Source organism: Neolamprologus brichardi, chromosome 3 (assembly GCF_056152115.1).
Source record: "Neolamprologus brichardi isolate AB-2024 chromosome 3, ASM5615211v1, whole genome shotgun sequence".
Lineage (NCBI taxonomy): Eukaryota > Metazoa > Chordata > Actinopteri > Cichliformes > Cichlidae > Neolamprologus > Neolamprologus brichardi.
In genome coordinates this window covers 29,743,218-29,765,214 of record NC_142106.1, presented here as the reverse complement: position 1 = coordinate 29,765,214, position 21,997 = coordinate 29,743,218, and the positions used below count along the sequence as shown (strand labels likewise).

At 38.1% G+C, this 21,997-nt stretch overlaps 2 protein-coding genes across 2 annotated transcripts in view; both read left to right on the top strand.

The window, feature by feature from the left end:
- Positions 1-5,065, top strand: part of LOC102778695 (uncharacterized) — a 29,852-nt gene extending 24,787 nt beyond the window's left edge. Inside the window, exons 19-26 of the mRNA XM_087838275.1 lie at positions 25-309; positions 1,025-1,132; positions 1,270-1,285; positions 1,396-1,481; positions 3,370-3,420; positions 4,325-4,384; positions 4,742-4,801; positions 4,955-5,065. Coding sequence (XP_087694401.1) covers positions 25-309; positions 1,025-1,132; positions 1,270-1,285; positions 1,396-1,481; positions 3,370-3,420; positions 4,325-4,384; positions 4,742-4,801; positions 4,955-5,043 — 755 coding nt within the window. The 3' untranslated portion in view covers positions 5,044-5,065. The remainder of the gene's footprint in view (positions 1-24; positions 310-1,024; positions 1,133-1,269; positions 1,286-1,395; positions 1,482-3,369; positions 3,421-4,324; positions 4,385-4,741; positions 4,802-4,954) is intronic.
- A 5,650-nt stretch (positions 5,066-10,715) lies between these two features.
- LOC102776947 (Fc receptor-like protein 5) lies at positions 10,716-21,281 on the top strand. Its single transcript, XM_087836146.1, has 20 exons — positions 10,716-10,765; positions 10,936-10,971; positions 11,168-11,434; positions 11,959-12,228; positions 12,319-12,585; positions 12,674-12,946; positions 13,048-13,308; positions 16,023-16,301; positions 16,395-16,670; positions 16,782-16,908; positions 16,987-17,159; positions 17,276-17,551; positions 18,755-18,997; positions 19,477-19,584; positions 19,709-19,724; positions 19,812-19,909; positions 20,057-20,101; positions 20,193-20,252; positions 20,472-20,534; positions 20,773-21,281. Exons 1-20 carry the CDS (start codon positions 10,729-10,731, stop codon positions 20,778-20,780), a joined length of 3,183 nt encoding a protein of 1,060 aa, XP_087692272.1. The 5' UTR covers positions 10,716-10,728; the 3' UTR covers positions 20,781-21,281.
- Positions 21,282-21,997: the final 716 nt, after the last annotated feature.

Here is a 21,997-nt window from a genome sequence, read left to right as displayed (position 1 = left end):
TCTGTCTTTGTTTAAACTCAACAGCAGATCAACCAAAGGCCCAAATAACTTCAGACATGAGAGACATCCCAGTAGGGGGAAATGTGACCCTAAACTGCTCTGTGAACCCATCATCATCATCATCTGGATGGAAACACTTCTGGTACAGAGATGAGAACGCCTCTGAAGCCCTGACCACACAAGATGCAGTTTTCCACTCAAATGGACAAATCAGTGTCTCACAGGAAGGACTCTACAGGTGCAGAGGAGGAAGAGGAAACCCAGTTTACTACACAGAGGACAGCCAGTCAGTCAGGATTGATCGCAGGGGTGAGTTAATTTTTTTTCTTCAAGAAATACAAAAAGTGATAAGTTAATGATCTCACAGTTAGACCTTTAGTGGATGTATGAATGGAAAACTACCAAACAAAAATAAATTCACTCGAAGATGCACAATACAAATGTGAAGGGAGAGCGCGCACCAGTGTTGAGTGATTACTTCATGTCAGCATTCATTAGGTTTTTTATACAATATGTAGAATAGATGATGATGTGAATCTACTTCTACGCTCGCTCATTATCTACTGTATATTACCATTATTGAAAAATTCACAGTGTCTGCAGACAAACGTAAATGTTCTTCTGAGCTGAAACATATTAGCACAGAGCTTTACAGTATAAATACAAAGTGATAAAATAACGATATATACTTTTGTCTCTGTAAAGCTCACATTATGTATTTGAATTAGAAAATAATTCACAGAATTTATCACCACTCATCTGAATCAAAATCTGCTGTTGGTTTAAATACCTTTGCTCATAAGGGAATGATAAACAGGTGATAAGAAATTCAAAAGGTTTTTTGTATCACTATTCAGGTAAATAATTACCACAGAGGACGATGATACTAAAATAAATGGAATATTTTTAGTTATTATTAGGAATAGTGATGTTGTAAATAGTATTTATGTTTTAAAATGTCCCCATGTAAACTATGTTGCTAATCTGTATAAATGCATCTAATTAAAGCCTGGTATTATTACAGCAACACCTGAAAGCTCTTCATTTGTTACTCCTTTGATTGTTGGACTCGTTTGTGGGATTTTACTGATTCTTCTTCTTCTGCTTTTGTGTCGCTTCAAACAGTCAAAGGGTGAGACCATTAACCATCTGATATTAAACTGAATATGATGTAAATAATGAAAATCACAGATGTATCCTGAACACTCAATGTAATATTTCTGCACCACAACAGGTTACAATAAAGAATATAACTGTCTTTTCTTACAGATTCATTCTTTGCCAGGTTGGTTCAAATCTCCCCTCTCCTGTACTAGAACTACATCCTGTGTTTCTTATTAAACCTACAGGTTTACTACGTTTGTTTTTTTTGTTTTGTTTTTTTTGTTCCACCAGGACTCGGAGCACAAATCAGAGCTCTGCAATGAACCACGTGATCAAGGATGAAGCTCAACACAGTCGACATGCTTCTACTGTCCAAGGTCAGCCTGATCCATGACAAGTTTTGTTGTTGTTGTTGTATTTATAAATTTATTTACTGACGATTTTTAAACTCCAGGTCCAATATATCTGTTTCTAAGATAAGATAAGATAAGATAAGATAGAACTTTATTAATCCCTCGGGTAAGTTCCTCTGGGAAATTTGTTTTCCAAAAAGCACAGCACCGACAGAAGTTACAGAGTCAAGAATATTATATATATATATATATATATATATACACACACACACACATATATAAATAAAGACATATATAGATAAATAGAATAAATAGGAATAAAAATAAAATTAAAAATACAAGTGAATTGCACATTTCAAGTATGATTGTTAACAAAAAGTATTGCACAAAGGTATTACACAGTGAAGTGGAGAGACACTACAGCTTAGTTGTTCCCCCCTCCTTTGTCCTCCTGTTTCCCCTCCCTCTCCCCTCCAGAGAGGAGTTAAACAGTTTGATGGCGTGTGGGACAAAGGAGTTTTTAAGTCTGTTGGTTCTTGTCTTTGGGAGAAGCAACCTGTCACTGAACAGACTCTTCTGGTTGTTTATGGCCGTGTGCAGAGGATGCCCAGCATTGTCCATAATATCCAGCAGTTTCTTTAGTGTCCTTTTCTCTGCCACTGTCACCAGAGTGTCCAGCTTCATGCCAACCACAGAGCTAGCCTTCCTGATCAGTTTTTCCAGCCTGGATGAGTCCTTCTTTGCTGTGCTGCTCCCCCAGCACACCACAGCATAGAAAAGTACTCCAGCAACCACCGACTGGTAAAACATCCTCAGGAGCTTCCTGCAGATGTTAAAAGACCTCAGCCTCCTGAGGAAGTACAGTCGGCTTTGGGCTTTTTTGTACAGGTGCTCTGTGTTGCATGACCAGTCCAGTTTATTGTCCACCCACAGCCCGAGGTACTTGTACTTGTTGACCACCTCCACCTCCTCCCCCTCTATCTGAACCGGCAGTGGACCTGCTCTGGACCTCCCAAAGTCCACAACCAGTTCCTTAGTCTTTGAGGTGTTGAGTTGCAGGTGGTTTGTGTGACTCCATGTGACAAAGTTCCTCACCAGACTTCTGTACTCCTCTTCCTGATCATCCCAGATACACCCCATGATGGCTGTGTCGTCTGCAAACTTCTGAATGTGACATAATTCAGAGTTGTAGCAGAAGTCAGAGGTGTACAGGGTGAAGAGAAGAGGGGACAGCACAGTTCCCTGTGGTGCTCCTGTGCTGCTGACCACAGTGTCAGACGTGATGTCCTTCAGCCTGACGTACTGTGGCCTGTCGGTGAGGTAGTCGGAGATCCAAGCCACCAGGCAGGGGTCCACCTCCATCCTGTTCAGTTTCTCCTGGAGCAGACAGGGCCGGATGGTATTAAAGGCACTGGAAAAGTCAAGAAACAGGATCCTGACCGTGCCTTTTCCCCCATCGAGGTGTGAGTGGGCTCTATGCAGGAGGTACAAGATGGCATCCTCCACTCCCACACCCGACTTGTAGGCGAACTGTAGTGGGTCCTGGGCCTGTTGTACCTGTGGTCGGAGGAGGTTGAGGAAGAGCCGCTCTAGAGTCTTCATAAGATGTGATGTCAGTGCCACCGGTCGGAAGTCATTCAGCTCATTGGGCCGGTTCCTTTTGGGGACCGGGACGATGCAGGATGTCTTCCATAGGGTGGGCACTCTCCCCAGTCGCAGACTGAGATTGAAGACTCGTTGTAGCGGCTCCCCAAGTTCAGCAGCACACGCCTTTAGCATCCTCGGACACACCTTGTCCGGACCTGCTGCCTTTCTGGGGCGAAGCTTCCTCAGTTGTTTGCTGATTTAGAAGATAATCAAACCCATACATAAGAAATTCAATTTTTAACCTATCATTGGCTTGTTTTTGTAGGTGATGCTTGTGTTTATGAATCAATCAAAGACCACGATGACACACAAAATGGTAAAGTAGATACAGTAGCACAGATATATGAAGACTATGTGATTATTTATGTTTAAACATGGAAGTTTTAGAAATCAGCTGCACACAGATAAGAAAACAAAGAGGTTGGACATTTGGTTCTTCCAGTGTAACACGGGGTCAGTTCAACTTTAAGATCAGTCTGTCCTACAAAACATAAACCGTGTGAATCTGTTTTATGAATCTATCTCATTCCTCCTGACTGATTATTCTCCAGTTTCACTTTTTGCTGGTGTTACTGTCACTACTAACAGTATGAGACAACAACCTGTAATCAACCTCATGTCTTCATTTTTTAACTCTTTGCTTATATCCTTTTTTTGTTTGGTTGTTTTTACATTTCAGAGATTAATATTTTTTTCTTTATTTTGGTATAATTTTTTTAAATGTAATTACGTTTTGTTTTCATTTTTCTTATGCCAAGTTATGTAATAAACATCATTATTATTATTGTTATTCTAATATTTTAACCTAGAAGAATCACGTGGAATTAATTTCAGCACTGTTTCAGATAAGAGATTAGAAGAAACATTTTAGGAGTCTGTTGATTAGAGCACATTATCTCTTATGTTTTAAGAGGACATAAATGGTATGAGTAGTGCAGGAGTATAGAATGGCAAAGATGGAGGAAAACTGAACCGTGATCCTTAAGGTTTGGATTTGAGCTTAGTGGAAGGGTCGTGCTGAGCAGGGTTGAGCTGATGTGACACTGACTTGAGGGCTGACAGGTTTTCATAGAAAAGGTTTTTAAACATGACAGAAACATCTTTAATAGACCTTCAATAGGTTTCTATGATCAGTGTGTTGTTGACTGACAGATATATGAATGTAATGAAAATTAACACACTTAACCTTTTATCCTGATCATCTGTCCGTCCTCTCTCAGATGACAGTGTGCTGTATGCACAGGTCTCCCACGATAGAGCTAAAACCAAGAAAGACAACGGTGAGTAAAGTAATATAATATATAACTTTATTCTACACCATTATTTCATCATTTTAAGAGGGTTATAATGATATCAGTTAGATATCATTGTATTATAGGGTCACTGACCTTAATAACCAGGGTGGAGGAAGCTTGAAGTGATCTGACACTGAAATGAGATTTAACAGCAGCAGAGAAAGAAACAGGTTTTCAAACATGACAGTAACAGGTTGTCATAAAATCTCGTCTTCAATAGAGCGAAAATCTCCTTCAGTCAGTTCCTGTGATGAGTTACTGTAGGTGTTAACTGACAGAAAATATAAAGGAAATTAAAGCCACTCGTTTTTTAATGCTGCTCATCTGTCCATCTTCTTTTAGATGACAGCCTGTTGTACGCACAGGTCTATTACACTAAAGCAAAACCTAAGAGACACAAAGGTAAGTAGTGTAATAAAATTAGTACCTTATTTCTTTTGCTTTGGGTTTTACATGTTTTACACACCAAGGGAAACTGTATAAATAAATTAAGTTGTCACTTAGAACAAAGAAGCAAAAGCAATGACATTTGACAAATCATTTCTTTATTTGCAGGAAAACCAGCTCCTGCAGCAGCTGATGAAACAGTTTATTCTGAAGTGAAATCACAAACAGCTCTGGGTAACTGTGCAGAAATAAAATAGCTTACATGTTGTGATTTGTTGCTGTAACAATGAACTCAAGTACTCAAGTTTTTATGGAGTAAATTTAGTTCTAAATCAGCTTTTACGACTGAATTATGCTGCATTGTTTCTTTCAGATTAATAACAAGATCTGCAAAACCAACTGGATCAGTGACAAAACTGTGTTAATTTCATTAGAAGTAAAGAAATCATTGGAAAAAATGAGATTATGCACTGTTTTATCAAATAAAATAAAGTCAAACAAACTTCTTTCATCATAATAGCACCAACTGATGATCTGGCTTTGAGACCAGGATGCTTTTTAGAGTGTTTTTACATTTAGATTGCTCAATAAATAAACAACAAATAAAAAAAATAAAAAATAAACAACACTTGGAAATGAAAGTCAACAACCTACAGAGGGCTAAATGCAAAGACACATCAAAGTGACAAAATAATGCAGCAGGTTAGTCCGTTTTGTCAAATGTTCATTGCACCAACTCTAAACGATACTCAGTTGTCAGTTTGGCCAACATGTGCTTGTGTGCATGCCTGACAATGTTGGAGCATATGAATAATGAGTCAATGGTGTCCTGGGGATCTCATCCAAGATCTGGACCAGGGCATCTGAGCTCCTGGACAGTCTGAGCTGCAGCATGGCAGCTTCAGATGGAGAGAAGCATAATGTCCCAGTTGGATTTTGTTCAGGCAAGCGTGGGGACCAGTCAGTGGTATCAATTCCTTAATCCTCCAGGAACTGCCTGCATACTCTCAACACATGAGGGTGGTCATTATCATACCAGGAGGAACCCACAACCCACAGCACAATAGGGTCTGACAGTGGGTGACAGACTCTTGAGCATGCACTGAATTGGCATCCTAGAGGAGTTGGACATCCTCTACAACCTCTGTAGCATCCAGGGATCGTCTCACCCTGCTAGTAACGATGATGACCCTAGCCAAATGCAAAAATAGTGAAAAAAATAGTCAGAAGAGATGAGGAGGGAAAAATGTCAATGACCTCTACCTGTAAAACAAGTTTAGGCGTTTGAGTGATGTGATGCTAAACACTGATTAAAAATAATTCCTTTAATTTTTTTTGAGCAGTGCATGTTTACAGATGTTTCCTGTGTTGTTTCTAAAATCATTTGATGTGTATGATAAGCATACATGTTTCTCTTCCCCTGCATGAATTAAGCATCACTTGATATTTTTCTATAAAGTTGCTTTTCTTCTTTTAGCAGCTTTAGGAAAAGATCAACTTTAAATTTTATTTTATGTAAGCTGCTTGGAGAGCTGCAATTGTGTTATATGAATATGTGTTTCCTATAAGATATTTAATCTCAAATATTGTTACATCTACAGTCTTGTTTGTTGAAAAACAATTTAAAGTTGTTTGCAAACTTGTTCTTGTTTCTGCGCTTCATTGCTCCAGATAGATCTAATTCACACATGGCTGATATCATCCACATATTTTAGTTTCTGTCAGTGTAAGATTTAGTTCTTCCTCCCAGCTGTTACCAGGTGCTTGTTGAAAGCGGACTTTTTATTTTAAGGTGATTATCTTGTAAAATAAAGCATTTTGAGGCAGCTATTATTGTGAGTTGTTGTTAAATAAACAAAATTGATTCAAATTGACTTGAATGTTTGTGTTCTAAAACGGTAAAGTAAGTTAAGTGGCATCACATCATACATGGCTCAGAGTGGGGAATGTTCATAAACACCACAGCTGTACATGGAAAGACAGAAATAATAATTATATGTACAGTCTGACTACAGGATTTACTCTACTGTTAAAAATAGGAGCCTAGATATTGGTTTTCAGAGGTACCAACAAATACACAGATTACTGTCTTGCAACTACTGATGCCTTGGGTGTTGATGAGGGTACTTGTTCATCAAACACACTCAGTGATACAGTATTTATTTGTTTGTTTATTTGATCAGTTTTACAACAAATACATCATCTGGTTATTCTATAAATATAGAAAGATTGTCTCATTATTGGCTGTAAAAAAAGGAGCAGGATTGTGAAAGTGTTTAGACAGCAGATATGATAATTCAAAGTTAATAGATAAAAACAATAATAATTACAGTACATAAATTTAAAATTATAATAATATTCTAATGAAGTTTTGACTGTCTCAGCTTAGAAAGAACACCCAATAAGTTATTGCACTCAGTAAGTGAAGTAGACCCGTAGACTTTTGTTTTCAATAACTTTCATAGTGTAAAAGCCCTTTGATTACTTTATCATTTCTTACTGGTCTTCTCAGGAATATCCTGTTCTTTTTGTGCAACTACAACATGCCCAGTGTGAGTCATCTACTCATCCATCCATTTGCTGTAGATTAAAATTTCCATATTCTTCGGTCACAGAGGGGCTTGAACCTCTCAAGGCAGGGTGTAACCTGGAGAGGTCACCAGTCTATCAGAGGGTCAACAGAGTAGGAAAGAGAAAATCACTCACAGCTCCAGGGAATTTCAAATCACTGATTGACCTAACATGCATATGTTTGGAGGAAGCAGACGTACTCTGAGAGAACCCACACAGGTATAGAAAGAGCCAATCCAGACTCTAGTGCAGCAGTGCCACTGTCAAGTTAAATGCTGCTGTTCTCTGACATGAATACCTCGTCTTCCATGTAGTTCCATGGTAACAAGGTTGTGCCGGATAAACCCAACAGTTTCCTGACGTGGTCCCAAAGTTTCTGTCGTGATGGCCTGGCTTTTGTCTCTTTCTCTCTCTCCTGTTGGTGTTTGTGTGTGTGCTTGTGGACATGTGTTAACTCCCTTCAGAGGAAGCTCCTCTCATTTTCTCTGCTGCCCCATTGGCTGCTCTCCTGTAGAGGATCAGCTGATCAGATTCACCTGCTTCACCATTTCTAATCAAGCTCAGTATTACGACGGAAGCAGATACTCAGTTGTTGCCATATTATTGTGTCAGTGAGATATGTGCTCTGCTTCTTTCTTATATGAGTTTCTGTTTGTCTTTCAGTGGAATAATCAGTCTCTCTGTGTGTATCAAGCCCCCTGAGTTTCAAACAACAGTGCTTTCCTTGGAAAGCCTCAATACTTTCACCGCCATTCCCAAATATCTAATGCACGGATGTCAAACTCCAGTCCTCGAGGGCTGCTGTCCTGAAACATTTCCATGTGTCCCTGCTGCAACACACCTGAATAAAATGAATAGGTCATTAGCAAGAGACTAGAACTTGAAAGAATGCTGAGGTGGCAATTCAGCCATTTGATTCATGTCACAGCAGCTCATGAGTGAATGAATGTGGTGCAATAAAATTGCTTTAAGAAGTAAATTATTCCAAACAATTAATTTACTTAAGTAGGGTTAGGGCACAGGTGTCGAACTCCAGGCCTCGAGGGCCGGTGTCCAGCAACAAAGCTTATTCAAGTGGCTAAATTACCTCCTCAACATGTCCTGAAGTTCTCCAGAGGCCTGGTGATGAACTAATCATTTGATTCAGGTGTGTTGACCCAGGGCGAGATCTAAAACCTGCAGGACACTGGCCCTCGAGGCCTGGAGTTCGAAACCACTGGGTTAGGGGTTGTAACCTCAGCATGCAGTCGAGTTCAATAATCTCTTGCTAATGACCTACTAATTTTATTCAGGTGTGTTGCAGCAGGGACACATTTAAAAGTTTCAGGACACCGGCCCTTGCAGACAGGAGTTTGTCACCCCTGCATTAGAGATTCACCAGTTGCTTCGCCTCTGTTTCTATTCACACGTGAACAAACCCGTCTGTGAGCAGGTCTATCATTCTGCTGATCCATGACATCGCCACCAATCTAATATTGTCGTACAACTAGGGTTAACCTGAAAGCATTTTACAGTACACCAAGTGTCTGTTCAGCCTAGTTATAGCTTTGCTCCAAGTGTACTTTTGAAGGGGGAAAAACCTCAGATTAACAAACTTGCGACCTCAGTAAAGTGCTATCATCAAAGCACATGGTTTTGGGTAAATTGTCAGTGGGAGCTGACAAATAATTGTTAATAACTTACAATAAATACAAACATACTAGAAACATATATGTGAGGAGTAGTCACACACAAATAAATTTCTAGATACTGAGGTACAACTCCAGGCTTGGGTGACTTTGGTATATTGTATTCTTTTGATGTTGCATTTTGAGTTTTGTATTTGCTAACTTAAAGATTTTATTACTAGTTAGTTTAATTGAATTCATATTCTCTGCACTTAGTTTTAGTTATCTGGGTTCTCTTCCTGGTCATAGTTAGTTATATTTTGTTCCTCTTTTTCAGTCATCTTGCTTAAGTCTTGTTACATTTCTTCTGTGTTAAGTTTTGATGTCTGAGCAACAAATATTTATCTGTGCCATGTAGTATTTTTGTCCTTAAGAGTTAAAACTGCATATGTTACAGCTGTACTTTTCTAACCTGTATTTCTCTGCTACTGTGCATGACATTTAATTTTGAACATAAAATGTGGTATTTTTGTTTGAGAATTCTGGTCGTGGGATGAGTTTCTCTGACAAACCTGCCACGCAATGGATGACTATGTTGTTCCATTTGTCATTCTGATTTCCTAGTAGGTGAAACAACTCATATATTTCAGTATCTTAGTTGTAGTTTTTTAATGCAAAGACCTTCATTCCTCTGTCTTGCATGAAGCAACTATTTTCTAACATTTCACTCTACACTTCCTCATTTATATATATAAAAAAACACAACAGCGGACTTTTTATTCGAAACCACAGGAGTGTCAGATGCTGTAATACTTTTATAAACCCTGTTGATCTTTAACTGTATAGCATGTTTAATTGCACATCTTTCCTGAATGCATTATAAAAATATAAAGAAGTTTGTTTGCATATGTATAAAGCTCAATGTCTGAGATGATGTCAAAGCCCTGATCTAGCAGCACATTGCAAGGTGTGAAAAAGAAGTTGAGCTCATCAACCACATGCTAACCGTCAGTGTCATGGTCCCCTAGTCCTCCTAAACTTCCTGCTCCAAGTTTAGTTTTTCTCCCTATCTCTCTCTCTTCTGTGCATGTGTGTCTGTCTATGGGTGGGACCCACTACAGGTTCCTGCCTCTGGCTGAATGCAGCTGCAGCAATCTGCCACCCACATCATCTCATCAGGAAGCCACTACATAAAGCATTAGCTGAGGCTCCTTCTTTTTTCTGTTTTTTTTTTTTTTTAAAAAAACATTATTGGTCTAACAATCTGCCCCTGAGAAAATCTACATTCAGGCTTGAATTTATTTGCTACGTCCCGTTTGAACCCTAGATTTTAAGTAGTCTAAGACATAACAATGATAAATTGTTCCATTTTTTTTTTCTTTGAATTTGTTTTTAAATTAAACCATTGATGACATTCTGGTGATCTTAAAACACTACGACAAATCCTTTTCCCAAACATTATTATCTGAGCAGTTACAATTTAGTTTCAGAAGCAGGGATCATATATAATGTCAGCTCTGCATACTGTTCACAGTAAAACAGGAAGTGTTAACAGTTAAAAATAAGATATGTCATCAGTGTCCTCATGTAGGGCTAAAAGAGAAGTAGCAGTGAAAGGCTGAACACATAAAACGAGGTTGCAGAAAGCCTCTACTCCCATAATCAGGAGAAACATTACTATTTTCTCACATTCTCTGTTTCTCACTTCTGTTTCAGTGTTTCTGTTGTCAGTAGCAGTGACAGACTTTCAGGCTCAGTGTGAGGATGGGGCTCACTGTGCTCAGCGTGCTGTCCTTATTCTGTGAGTATAAGTTCCTTCCTTTATTCCTTCCTTTATTTGACTGATAAAGACTGAACTATATTGAGTGCTAAATGTTTGTCCAACTATTGATACTACTGGTAAAATTATATTCATTAAAAAGGCTTTTATTTGCGACATGTGATCACTGATGATTGAATGATATGTTACAGTGCTGAATATTACCCTCTGCTGTGGAGACGCTCAAGGTAAATGAACAGCTTTCTTCCTTTTTTATTTTTCTATGGATTGATGTGTGAATAACATTCTTGTTTTTTCTTCATTTTTGCAAATTATATTAGAAATACATTAATAGTTGCTTGTAAAGTGAGAAATCTTCCTCTTCATTAAGACAAAATCTTGTCTGAACTTTTTCTGTGTGTTTATGTTCATGTTGGATTTTAGATGCTGAGCTGAGCCTTAAACCAAACGTGTCCCATTTATTTGCTGGAGAGTCTGTAACCTTCATCTGTGACATGAGAGAGGGAAATGCCACTGACTGGCTTTACAAATTCAACTGGAATGATCAAGAAATGGTCCACTTTAGTAAAAGTAGATCCTACTCACTTTACCTGACAGCAGAGCTGAGTGGGAATTATCAATGTATTGGTCGCCACAATGGCTTGAAAGATTTTACAAAACGGAGTAATAACCTGACTCTGTCCATATCAGGTAAGCTACTGTATCATATTTATTAGACTTTCTTTCTCCAGTAGCACAGCTGTGTTAAATCCAGCATCAGAGTTTCAGTTTATGTTATTCCAAAGTTTCTATTTAGTATTTTTCTTTTATTCTTGTTGATGTAATGATCTCTGCACAGCAGGGCGTGGACAGTAACATTAAGCAGAAATTTCCTGCTAAGTTACAAACTCAGAGTCGACCTGTTAAGGCTGAAAATGTAGCAGGAAGTAAATATGTCAAGTACGATGTAACTTTTAGCTGAGCGTTGTGACAACTCGTGAAGATGACATCAAATTAGGAAGCAGTGTGAACTTTAGTGCATTACATACAGCGAAGTGTATGTTATATATAGTATGATGTATGAGAGACGTGAGAAGAACTGGTCACATGAGATGCTGCCTTGATGAATTACTTCACAGCCTTTTATTCTACATATTATGAGAAATTGTTAACGTTGAGGTTTTCCCAGAAAAAAATGCATAAATAACAAAAACAATGTATTCTAAATCAAACAGCACTCAGACCCACAGCGACTATAACAGCAGACGGGACAACTATTCCAGTGGGGGACTCGGTGACACTGTCCTGCTCTGTTCAGGGCTCTGCTGGCTGGACATATGATTGGTTCAGACAAGTACCAGATTCTCGTGAAGTAGCAATTAATACGAACACTTTGCAGAACTTCATTAATGTCTCAGACGAATGCATCTATCGGTGCAGAGGAAGAAGAGGAAACCCAGTTTTCTTCACAAACCTCAGCAAAGTGTATCACATTCAGAAAACATGTGAGTTTGATAACTTTTTGTAAGAAATAAAAGGACAAAGATTTATGATGACCAACCTTTTCTGTATTAATTCATTTTCGGTATGAAAAGTGTCCAACAGGGCCTTTGTGACTCTGCAACAGAACTGGACTCAGATATTCAGCGGTGAAATGATCACCATCAAATGTGAGATCCAAGGAAGAGAAAACACTGAGTGGCAGTATGAATGGAGAACAACAAGCTCAAAAACACCTCCCACACACAGTGAATACAACATCAGCAGTGCTTCATTTTCCTACAACGGGCAATATTGGTGTAAGGGTAGAAGAGACTTGTTCTTCTCAACAGTTTGGAGTGATGCTTTTACACTAAAAGTCTGTAAGTAAAATCATCTTTGAGTTTATTATTTACTCTTTTTCATCTGACCAACTATAGAAAAACAGATTTGTTTTACTCTAACAAACAGCAAACAAACCCAGACCCACAATTACTGCTGAAAGAAGAACTATACCAGCTGGAGGCAATGTAACACTCAGCTGCTCTGTGGGGAGCTACAATGAGTGGAAATACTTCTGGTTCAGACGTGCCTCAGTCTTTTCAGAAATTCAGGTGATTAGAAACAAAGAACCAGATCAAATGATCACTGTCACACAGGGAGGTATCTACTACTGCAAGGGAGGGAGAGGAAACCCAGTTTTCTTCACAGAGGACAGTCATCCAATTACTATTGAAAAAAGAGGTGAGTTTAAGCGTTTTCATTTGGATTAACATGGGATGCAGAAATATTTAAAACTGGACCAATTGGATTTTTGTTTTTGTAAACAGTTTCCAACAAAGCAGTTGTGTCCCTGGATCCCAGCTGGCCTCTGATATTCAGTGGCGAGAAGATCACTGTTAGATGTCAGATTTCTTTAGGTGGAAGCACTGAGTGGGAGTATGAGTGGAGCAAACCCGACTCAAGCACAGTTCTGGCAAATGATGCATACTTAAATCTTAATGCATCTGTGATCAGCAGTGGAAGCTACAGGTGTATGGGTAAAAACAAACAGGAGCTGTATTCTGTGACAGAGTGGAGTGATGTCATCACACTGACAGTCTCTGGTAAGAAAGTTTTGTTATGCCTATATAAGGCACAAGGGCAACATTTTATAACATTTTATAGTTTATATTACAACCACATAGTATGAGTTATTCTCACTAATTTATTGGTGCAGGATTGATCATTTATAAAATCTTATGGCATAATAAACATTACAACTAATAATGATGAAATCATTATTCTTCGTTAACGGGTCATAGCATGTTTAATGACAGCATTTTTGTTGTTTATAAATGACTGTTTTGTAAATTAAGCATTTCATCAAGTATAAAATGCTTAGACCTAATAGCAGTAGCATTATGTTGAAAGTGTAAGTATAAAAAGTATTCAGATGCACATTTATGTATGTAAGGATTTATTTTTTATCAACTAGTAAGAGAGCGAGAGCTTCGTCATGAAGTATTTTCAAATGAAAAGTTTAAGGTCATTAAAATCTAATGAAAACAAAGATGCTGTTAAAGAATTTATGTGAATTCGATAAGCTGGGCAATACTATTTAATTTGAGAACCAAGAAACAGAAGGTAAAACAGCATCATGGTCTGAAATACATGCATCATAAATCTGTGTGGGACATAAGGTCTGGTGTGTGTGTCCCTTTTCCTGTGTTGGACAAGTCACTGAGTAAGTGAGGTTAAATCTTTCAACAAGATGAAGACATTAGACTCATGAATATTAAAACCACCAACAATTTAAAGTGATCATAATTCAGGGTTATTTCACCCACAAACTCTGCAAATTCTATTTAAAAATCTTAGTGGTAGATCAGAGTGCACAGTACAGTATAAATGTCGACATTGGAAACTGGATTTGAAAACAGTTGCTAACCCCCACTTCTGCCAGTAGTGCAAAGGGAGCTGAAAACAGACAAGAGAAGGTAGTTGTAAGAATAGGCTGGACTCACCAGCACTAAGACAAGCATCTGTGGGAAACATAAAATCCTGTGAGGTGAAGAATTCATTTAACAGAAAAGCCTTGTTTGTTAATGATCTACCATTAATAAAAGTCAAATGAAATATCCTCTCCTCATGATGTAGTGGGGTGGCTTAGTGGGCGAAGATTCCCATAATCTTCATTTGCCTTGGAAGAAGAGTCTCCACTGACAAGTTCAGTAGAGCCGGATAGACAGGTTAGATCCATCGAAGCTCCAGTTATAACAGAGAAGATGGAGAAGACTGAAGGAATACTTTGAAGAACTCATGAATGTAGAAAATGACAGAGAGGATGGAAGGGGAAAAGTTAGGAAGTGCAGAGGATTAGTAGGGAGGAAGTGAGTGCAGCTGATAAGCAGATGAAGTGAGTACAAAGGCAGCTGGTCCTGATGTCACATCAGTGGGGGGTATGGAGATGTCCAGAAGAGAGGGCAGTGGGCCTTTTAGTCACATTGTTTAACACAAGCCTGAGGAATGGAGAACTGTATTGGTGCAGATTTTCAAGATCAAGTGTGAAATGTAGAGTTTCTAAGGTCAGAACTTAGTAACCTTGGGGGGATACTCCCACTGGGTTTAAATCTGGGACTCTCCGCCATTTAACCTTAGAACTGAAGAAACTTCTCGGATGAGAGGTGAAACGTCTTAAAGGAACTTAAAGAAGTCCAGTCGCTTTTCTTTCCAAGCTCCTTAGACCACCTGCTGTTAAATGAGTTTTTTCTACCAAAATAAATAATAACAAAATTAGACTTTGATATGTGAATATTCCTTATTAAGAACTGAATATTCAATGCGCGGTCCTAATTTTTTCATAACAGTGCATTTGTTACCAACAGATGACTGCAAAATTAAACTGAGTTTGATAAAAGCATGTAACTGCAAATGTTAATATTTCATATATGTGATGCAAACATACATACTTGGTACAGGCTGAGTGCTACTGAATAAGGCTACGTTCACACTGCAGGTGAAAGCGCATCAAATCTGACTTTTTTGACCCTATGCGACCCATATCTGATCATGGTATGACAGTTTGAATGGCACAAATCCGATATTTTCAAATCCGACCTGGGTTTCTTGCGTATGTGGTACTGAATCTGATACATATCCGATGTTTTAGAAAGCGACTGCAGTTTGAACGGTCATGTCACATTAAATCCGTCTTCTGTGTCACTGACACAAGACAGACGCCAATTATCAGCGCCGGAGAAGACATCGCGAACGTTTCCTGGCCATCCCGTGTAGATGTCAGTGAAACTGTTGGGAAGACAACGTTGGAGAAACGTGAACATTTTATTTATACTGTATAATCTGCAGATTCTGACAGAAATCTGCAACTATCCTTTGAAGCACCGCTCCTCTAAAACAGCAATAAGGATAATTATTAGGCCATATGTAAATAACAAAAATATTTTTATAACTTAAAGCAAAATTGGGAAACATAAAGTCTGAAACAAGTCTTTATATTAAGGCCATCAGTCAAACAATATTGTTTGGTCTGGGTCTAACAGAGCGCGTTGTGTGTGACATCTTCTTTTGCGCATGCGGGCACACTAGAGCGCGTTTGCTGTCACATTTTATTTATAATGTGAACAAGCAGACAAAAAAAATCAGATTTGATCAAAAAATCAGAATTGAGCATTAAGACCTGCAGTGTGAACGTAACCTAAGATATACTATGTATCCTTTAAGAATTATTTGTAAAATTGTGATTGTCTCTAAAGCAAAGAGGCAGTAATTGTTTCACTGTAATTTTATAATACATTTCTTTTTTTTCTAAATTAAACAGGAAACAGACCAAAGGCCAGCATCAGTGCTGATAACAGAGTCTTTCTAGAAGGTGATACAGTCACCCTGACCTGCTCTGTGACACCATCTACTACTGGTTGGAGTTACTACTGGTACAGAGGCAAGAAAACCTCAGAACCACTGACGATGGCAGAAGTTGTTCTCCACTCTGATGGACAAATCGGTGTATCACAGGAAGGAGACTATTGGTGCAGAGGAGGACGAGGCAACCCATTTTACTACATAGACTACAGTGATGTGATCAGTATTAAAAAAACCGGTGAGTCATGGTGAATTTCCCTTTATTTAATTAATGGAAGATGTTTAAAAGTAATTTAATTAGTTATTTATTTATTTTTTATCTGTTTAACAGTTAGAAACAGGCCTGCTGTGACTCTGCATCCAAACTGTCCGGAGGTATACAGCGGAGAGACAATCACTTTGAAATGTGAGATCCCAGGAGAAGACACTGAGTGGGATTATGAGTGGGAAACAAGCAGCTCACATCAACCTCCAAACCAAAATGAATACAAGATTAACTCTGTTTCTACATCACACCATGGGCACTACTGGTGTAAGGGCAGAATGAGAAGTGCACAACAGAATTCAACAATGTGGAGTGCATCCTTTGACCTAAAGATAGTTTATGGTGAGTGAATTGTAAATGTAATGTGAATTGTATGCTTGCATTTATTAACAGATAATCTGCCCTTAAGCTTCTTGTTCTTGATCTCACTCTGAAAATATAATTTCCCAACAGAACGTCATCCTGTCCTCACTGTGTCTCCATCATGGCTGAGTCCTGGAGCCTCAGTAACTCTGAACTGTGATGTTGAACATCCGTCTGCAGGATGGAGCTTCTACTGGTATAAAGTTATTAAACAGGAGTCAGGCATGTATCACCCATACCACTATTACCCCTATGACTATTACTCCAGACACAGACACTGGAGACATCATAATAGAATTTATCGCCTCTACAAGTATGAATTATTACCTGGAAGCATCAGTGGGACTGCACAGGACTCCTACATCATTCATGGACAGACACACACAGCAGGATATGTGTGCAGAGCTGGAAGAGGAGACCCAGAGTATCACACTGATCACAGTCGACCAAAGTTTGTCTGGTCTGCAGGTCAGTATTTTTGCTCCTAATTTAAAAAGGAAAAAAATAAGTGTTACTATTGCATTCACAGTCTTCAATCTATTAATCTATCAAGAAAAAAATGACAGTTCTTGTTTTTCCTCTAGATTTAAATTCAGCAGCCTCTCTCACAGTCAGTCCTAACAGTGTGCAGCACTTCATTTATGATTCAGTATCTCTGAATTGTTCTGGAAACTCTTCTCAGTGGAGAGTGATGACATTTACTCGGGACAGATACCTGAGAGAACTCCTGGAATGTGGAAACTGGGGGATAATGACTGAATCCACATGCAACATAGATCGTCTCCTGTACCAAGATGCTGTGTCCTGGTGTGAGTCTGAATCAGGACAGTTCAGCAATGGAATCAACATCACTGCACCTTGTAGGTCTTTACATCCCTAATTCTAAAGAGTTTGGACGCTGTGTAAAATATAAATTAAGAAAGAAAACAGTATCTATGTTTAAGCTTTTAAAATGAGAAACTGTATAATTGCAAGAAACAGATACACAAATTGTTTTCAAATGGTGAAAGACTGGGACTCCAGGCAGCCCAGTTCAGCTTCTGTACTCTTCAAATATGCAAGGCCTTTCATGAAAAAAAGTCATCTTGATGAGAGCATATTTTGCTCTAAAATCTCTATATACTTTTCAACATTAATAGTGCCTTTTCAGATGAGCCAAGCAGCTCATATTCCATAGTCACTAAAGCACCTTAAACCATCAGAGATCCAAACTTTAGAACTGAGCCCTAATAACAGCGTGGATGGTCCTTCTTTTCTTTAGTCCAGGGGATGTGGCATTTGAGTATTTCAAAAAGAATTTCAAATTTGTATTAATCTAAACAAGAAAACAATTTTCTGTGTTATCTTGGTTTCATTCAAATGAGTTTTGGCCAACACAAGACACTGAATGATGTTCCCAGATGGCCTCTTCTTTGAATGTTAGACCTGTAGCCTGTATTTCTGAATGGCACAGTAACCTTGAAACACTGACTAATCTGCAACATAGAAGTGCAAACAATCAACAGAATACTGTATGTACCACATTAGTTTATATTGCATTAAGGAAAAAATCTATCCTTGCTACAAGTCATCTTATTACAATGTGTATACAGCAGAATAGAACATGTATTTATACAATGTTTGACATGTTTCATTATATGGTTCAATATCTACATTTTTGAAATATATTTTCCACATAATTATGACGATACCAAGAGTTTAGTTTTCCATTAAGTGGCACCAACAAGATTTAAATTCACAGTGCAGCCATTGGACACATACAAATAAATCCAACACTGCAGAGGATGAAGCAGAAATGTGAGCCCATGATTATAGGTGTGGTAATAGCTTTGTGTCATAACAGTATTCATAATTATGAGACGATGTAGCCAAAAATGCATCTGAAATCCAGCTATAGCTTAAATGATCATGCTGTGGTTAAAAGTGTGAGGAAAAATAATACTAATAAAAACATAAAGAACAGGATTAGAGCTGTTGATGCCACTGTCTTCATTTACCAAACAAGGATAGAAACAGTAGACTGTATGTTGGTAAGTTCTCTCATATTTTAATGGCTTTTACAGATACTGATGTGATCCTGGTGAGCCCTGTCCATCCAGTCAATGAAGGGGACTCTGTTGCTCTTGGCTGCAAGTTGAGGACAGGAAACTTCAATTCCACTGTTGCATTCTACAAAAATGGGAAACTAATTCAAAATGATGACCGAGAAAAGCTAAATATCCCTGCAGTGTCAAAGTCTGATGAAGGCTTCTACAAGTGTGACTATTCAGGGCATGAGTCACCAGAAAGTTGGATGTCAGTAAAAGGTAAGTATGAACGATAGAGTTGTAGACAGAGAAGAAATACCCTGTTGTCTCTGTTTCAAAAGATTTAAACAAAAGGATCATCAAATAAAACCAGCCGGCCAGTAGTGACAGTCTACAAAATCGAAGTGTGAAAATGAAGAAGATTAAAAGGTTAAAAGAAGGTTAAAATGGTCCTGCCCACGTAAAGTATGCAAACCCTTATTTTGAACTAAAACTGTATTTTATAGTTTGTCTTTTTAGCCATTTTTATAGAGTGTTGATTGTTTAACATCCCAGTCGTTACTATGTAACCATTCACAATATTTTCCATCTCCACAATTTTAAGAGATGACTTTCTGATTTAACTAAACATTTACAGACATCTTCGGACACGCCAGAAAATGCCTGTCAGGTTCAAAGTGTCCTTTGCCCATGATGTATCCCATTGATTGGGTTATATCATTATAGATTAAGCTAATTTTTATTTGTTATCATTACAGGATCCAGATCTTCACTTTCTGTCTCTCTAATCACGGGGCTGGTTAGTGGTATGTCACTGATTCTCCTGCTGTCCCTGCTGCTCTGTTGTTGGCACAAAAAATCAAAGGGTGATTTTATTTATTTATTTTTATTTCATATATTAACTGCCAGACACTGCCATGGTATGGACAATTATTATGTTTATTTGTAATACTCACCCATTTAATATGATTATTACTGTCTTCTCCATAGGTACACTTTGTATCAGGTTGGTAAAACACTTTCTTTTCTTGTCTCCAGTGAACAAACACTATGTAACACATTCATTGTAACTTGAACCTGTTTAAAACCTCAGACCAGCCCAGTCTCAGGAAACCAGTCAGGCCGCTGCTACAGTTCAAACTATGAGCCAGGATGAAAATCAGCAGCAAATATATTCCTCCCTTCTTCATGGTCAGCCACACACCTGTTACAAAATAAGAGCATTTACAGCTGAACATTTCTATACTCATGTTTATATTCACAGTTATAATATAACTGCAAGTTTACTGCACACAGAGTGATTATTTTGTCATTGTCTTGATTCTCACTGACCCAAAGGTGACATGAACGTCTATGAGTCATGTAGACCTTCTGAAAACACGGGTACAGTATAAGATATGTCTTTTTTATTAAAGATTAGATCAAGATTACTGAATAATAAAAATCTAAAATAGTGCAATTGTCCTCATTTTAGGTGGACGAACAGATGACTACAGAAATATCTCTCTTCAGCTCAGAAGTGTCGAACAGAGGAGTGAGTACAAAAAATATGAAAATACAAAACAGATTTTGAATTATAATTGCAAATGTATCATGTAGCCAAAACCATGTGCACTTCTGAAATCATACCTGTAAATATATGTAACATTTAAGTTTCAGTGAATAAAATCTCATTTGTTTACTGTACCATTTATATTTTAAAGGCCCCTCAGAGTCATTATACCCACATATATATTCCGTGTTAATGTTACAGGAAAGCGTGATGATCCAGAGGAAACTTCTGACTACCATAATGTAGATCCAAACTCAGCTACAGGTACAAATATTAAATGTACAAAATATTTAGTTTCAGGGATGAAATATGTATCACATATGTGTGTTGGGCTACATATGTGTTAACTTCAAGGGAGCTTTAATTAGATTTCCTAATAATAAGAAGAAACTCATTTGTAGCCCTTTTAAAACCACGCCTTCAGTACCATGAAACCTGTTGTTTAGTTAGTTTTACTTTATTCTGTTTTCATTTATTTTGTTTTATGTATTTACTTTTGAAGGTCCCTAAAGAGAGGCACGGCATCAATAAAACAAGAGAAGGTCAACAGCAACATGAAAAAACAAACAAAAACATAAAAAAAACCATTATGTCAGTGATATGGCAGCATATGGCTTCATGCTGAGAAAGAAGTATAAGGAAGGTCAGAGGGAGCTTCACTGTGTCTTTGTGGATCTAGAGAAAGGATATGGTGCCAAGCATGTGGGGTACTGCGTGAGGATGTCAGGAGTAGCAGAGGAGTATGTCAAGGTGGTGCAGGACATGTATGAGGACAGTGAGACAGCAGTGAGGTGTGTGGTTGTAACTTAGCAGTTCAAGCTGGGGGTGGGATTACATCAGGAATCAGCTCTGAGCCCCTTCTTGTTTGCAGTAGTGATGGACAAGATGGCAGATGAGGTCATTCCGGACTCTCTGTGGATTATGGTGTTTGCAAACAACATTGTGATGTGTAGTGAGAGTAGGGAGCAGGTGGAAGAGAGGCTGGAGAGGAGGACACATGCACCGGAGAGAAGAGGAATGAAATTCAGTAGAAGCACGACAGAACACATGTGTATGAATGGGAGACAGTTTAACAGTGAAGCTGCAAGGAGTAGAGGAAGTGAAGGTGGATAAGTTCAACTGAGAGCCCCAAAGAGAGTGCAGCAAGGGTGGGTAAAGAGTGGGCAGGCGTGATTTGTGACATATGGACAGCAGCGAGATTGATAGGGAAGGTTTGCAAAACTGCACGACTATTTATTTGTAAATGATCAATTAATAAATTAATTGTTATTGTAATAATTATTTTTGTAATTGTATAAATGTTTACAGTATAATTCAGAGTTTAATATCAAACTAAAGGGAAATTACCAAGGCACTTCCAACTCTAACAATACTAAGCTCCTAAGTATCGTAATTGTACTGGTGACCATGTCACATGATCACCAGTATAAACATGCTCATGAGTATCATGATGAGTAATTCTGTGTGTAAATATAAACAAAACATATATACATGAGGAAGTCTGAATTTTGTAGAAGTGTTTTTATAATGAAAATATTGTATATAAGTATAAAGTGTATTAAGTAGTTTTTCACATTGAACTGTATCCCATTTTCTCATTATTTTAATCGCTTTTCTACTAAAATAATAAATATTAAATTACTTAAATGTTGTTGTAGGAAGCTCCATTTCTTGCACTAGTCGCTCTATCACAGTAACATTTTAAAAATTTCTGTATTTCCAACCAT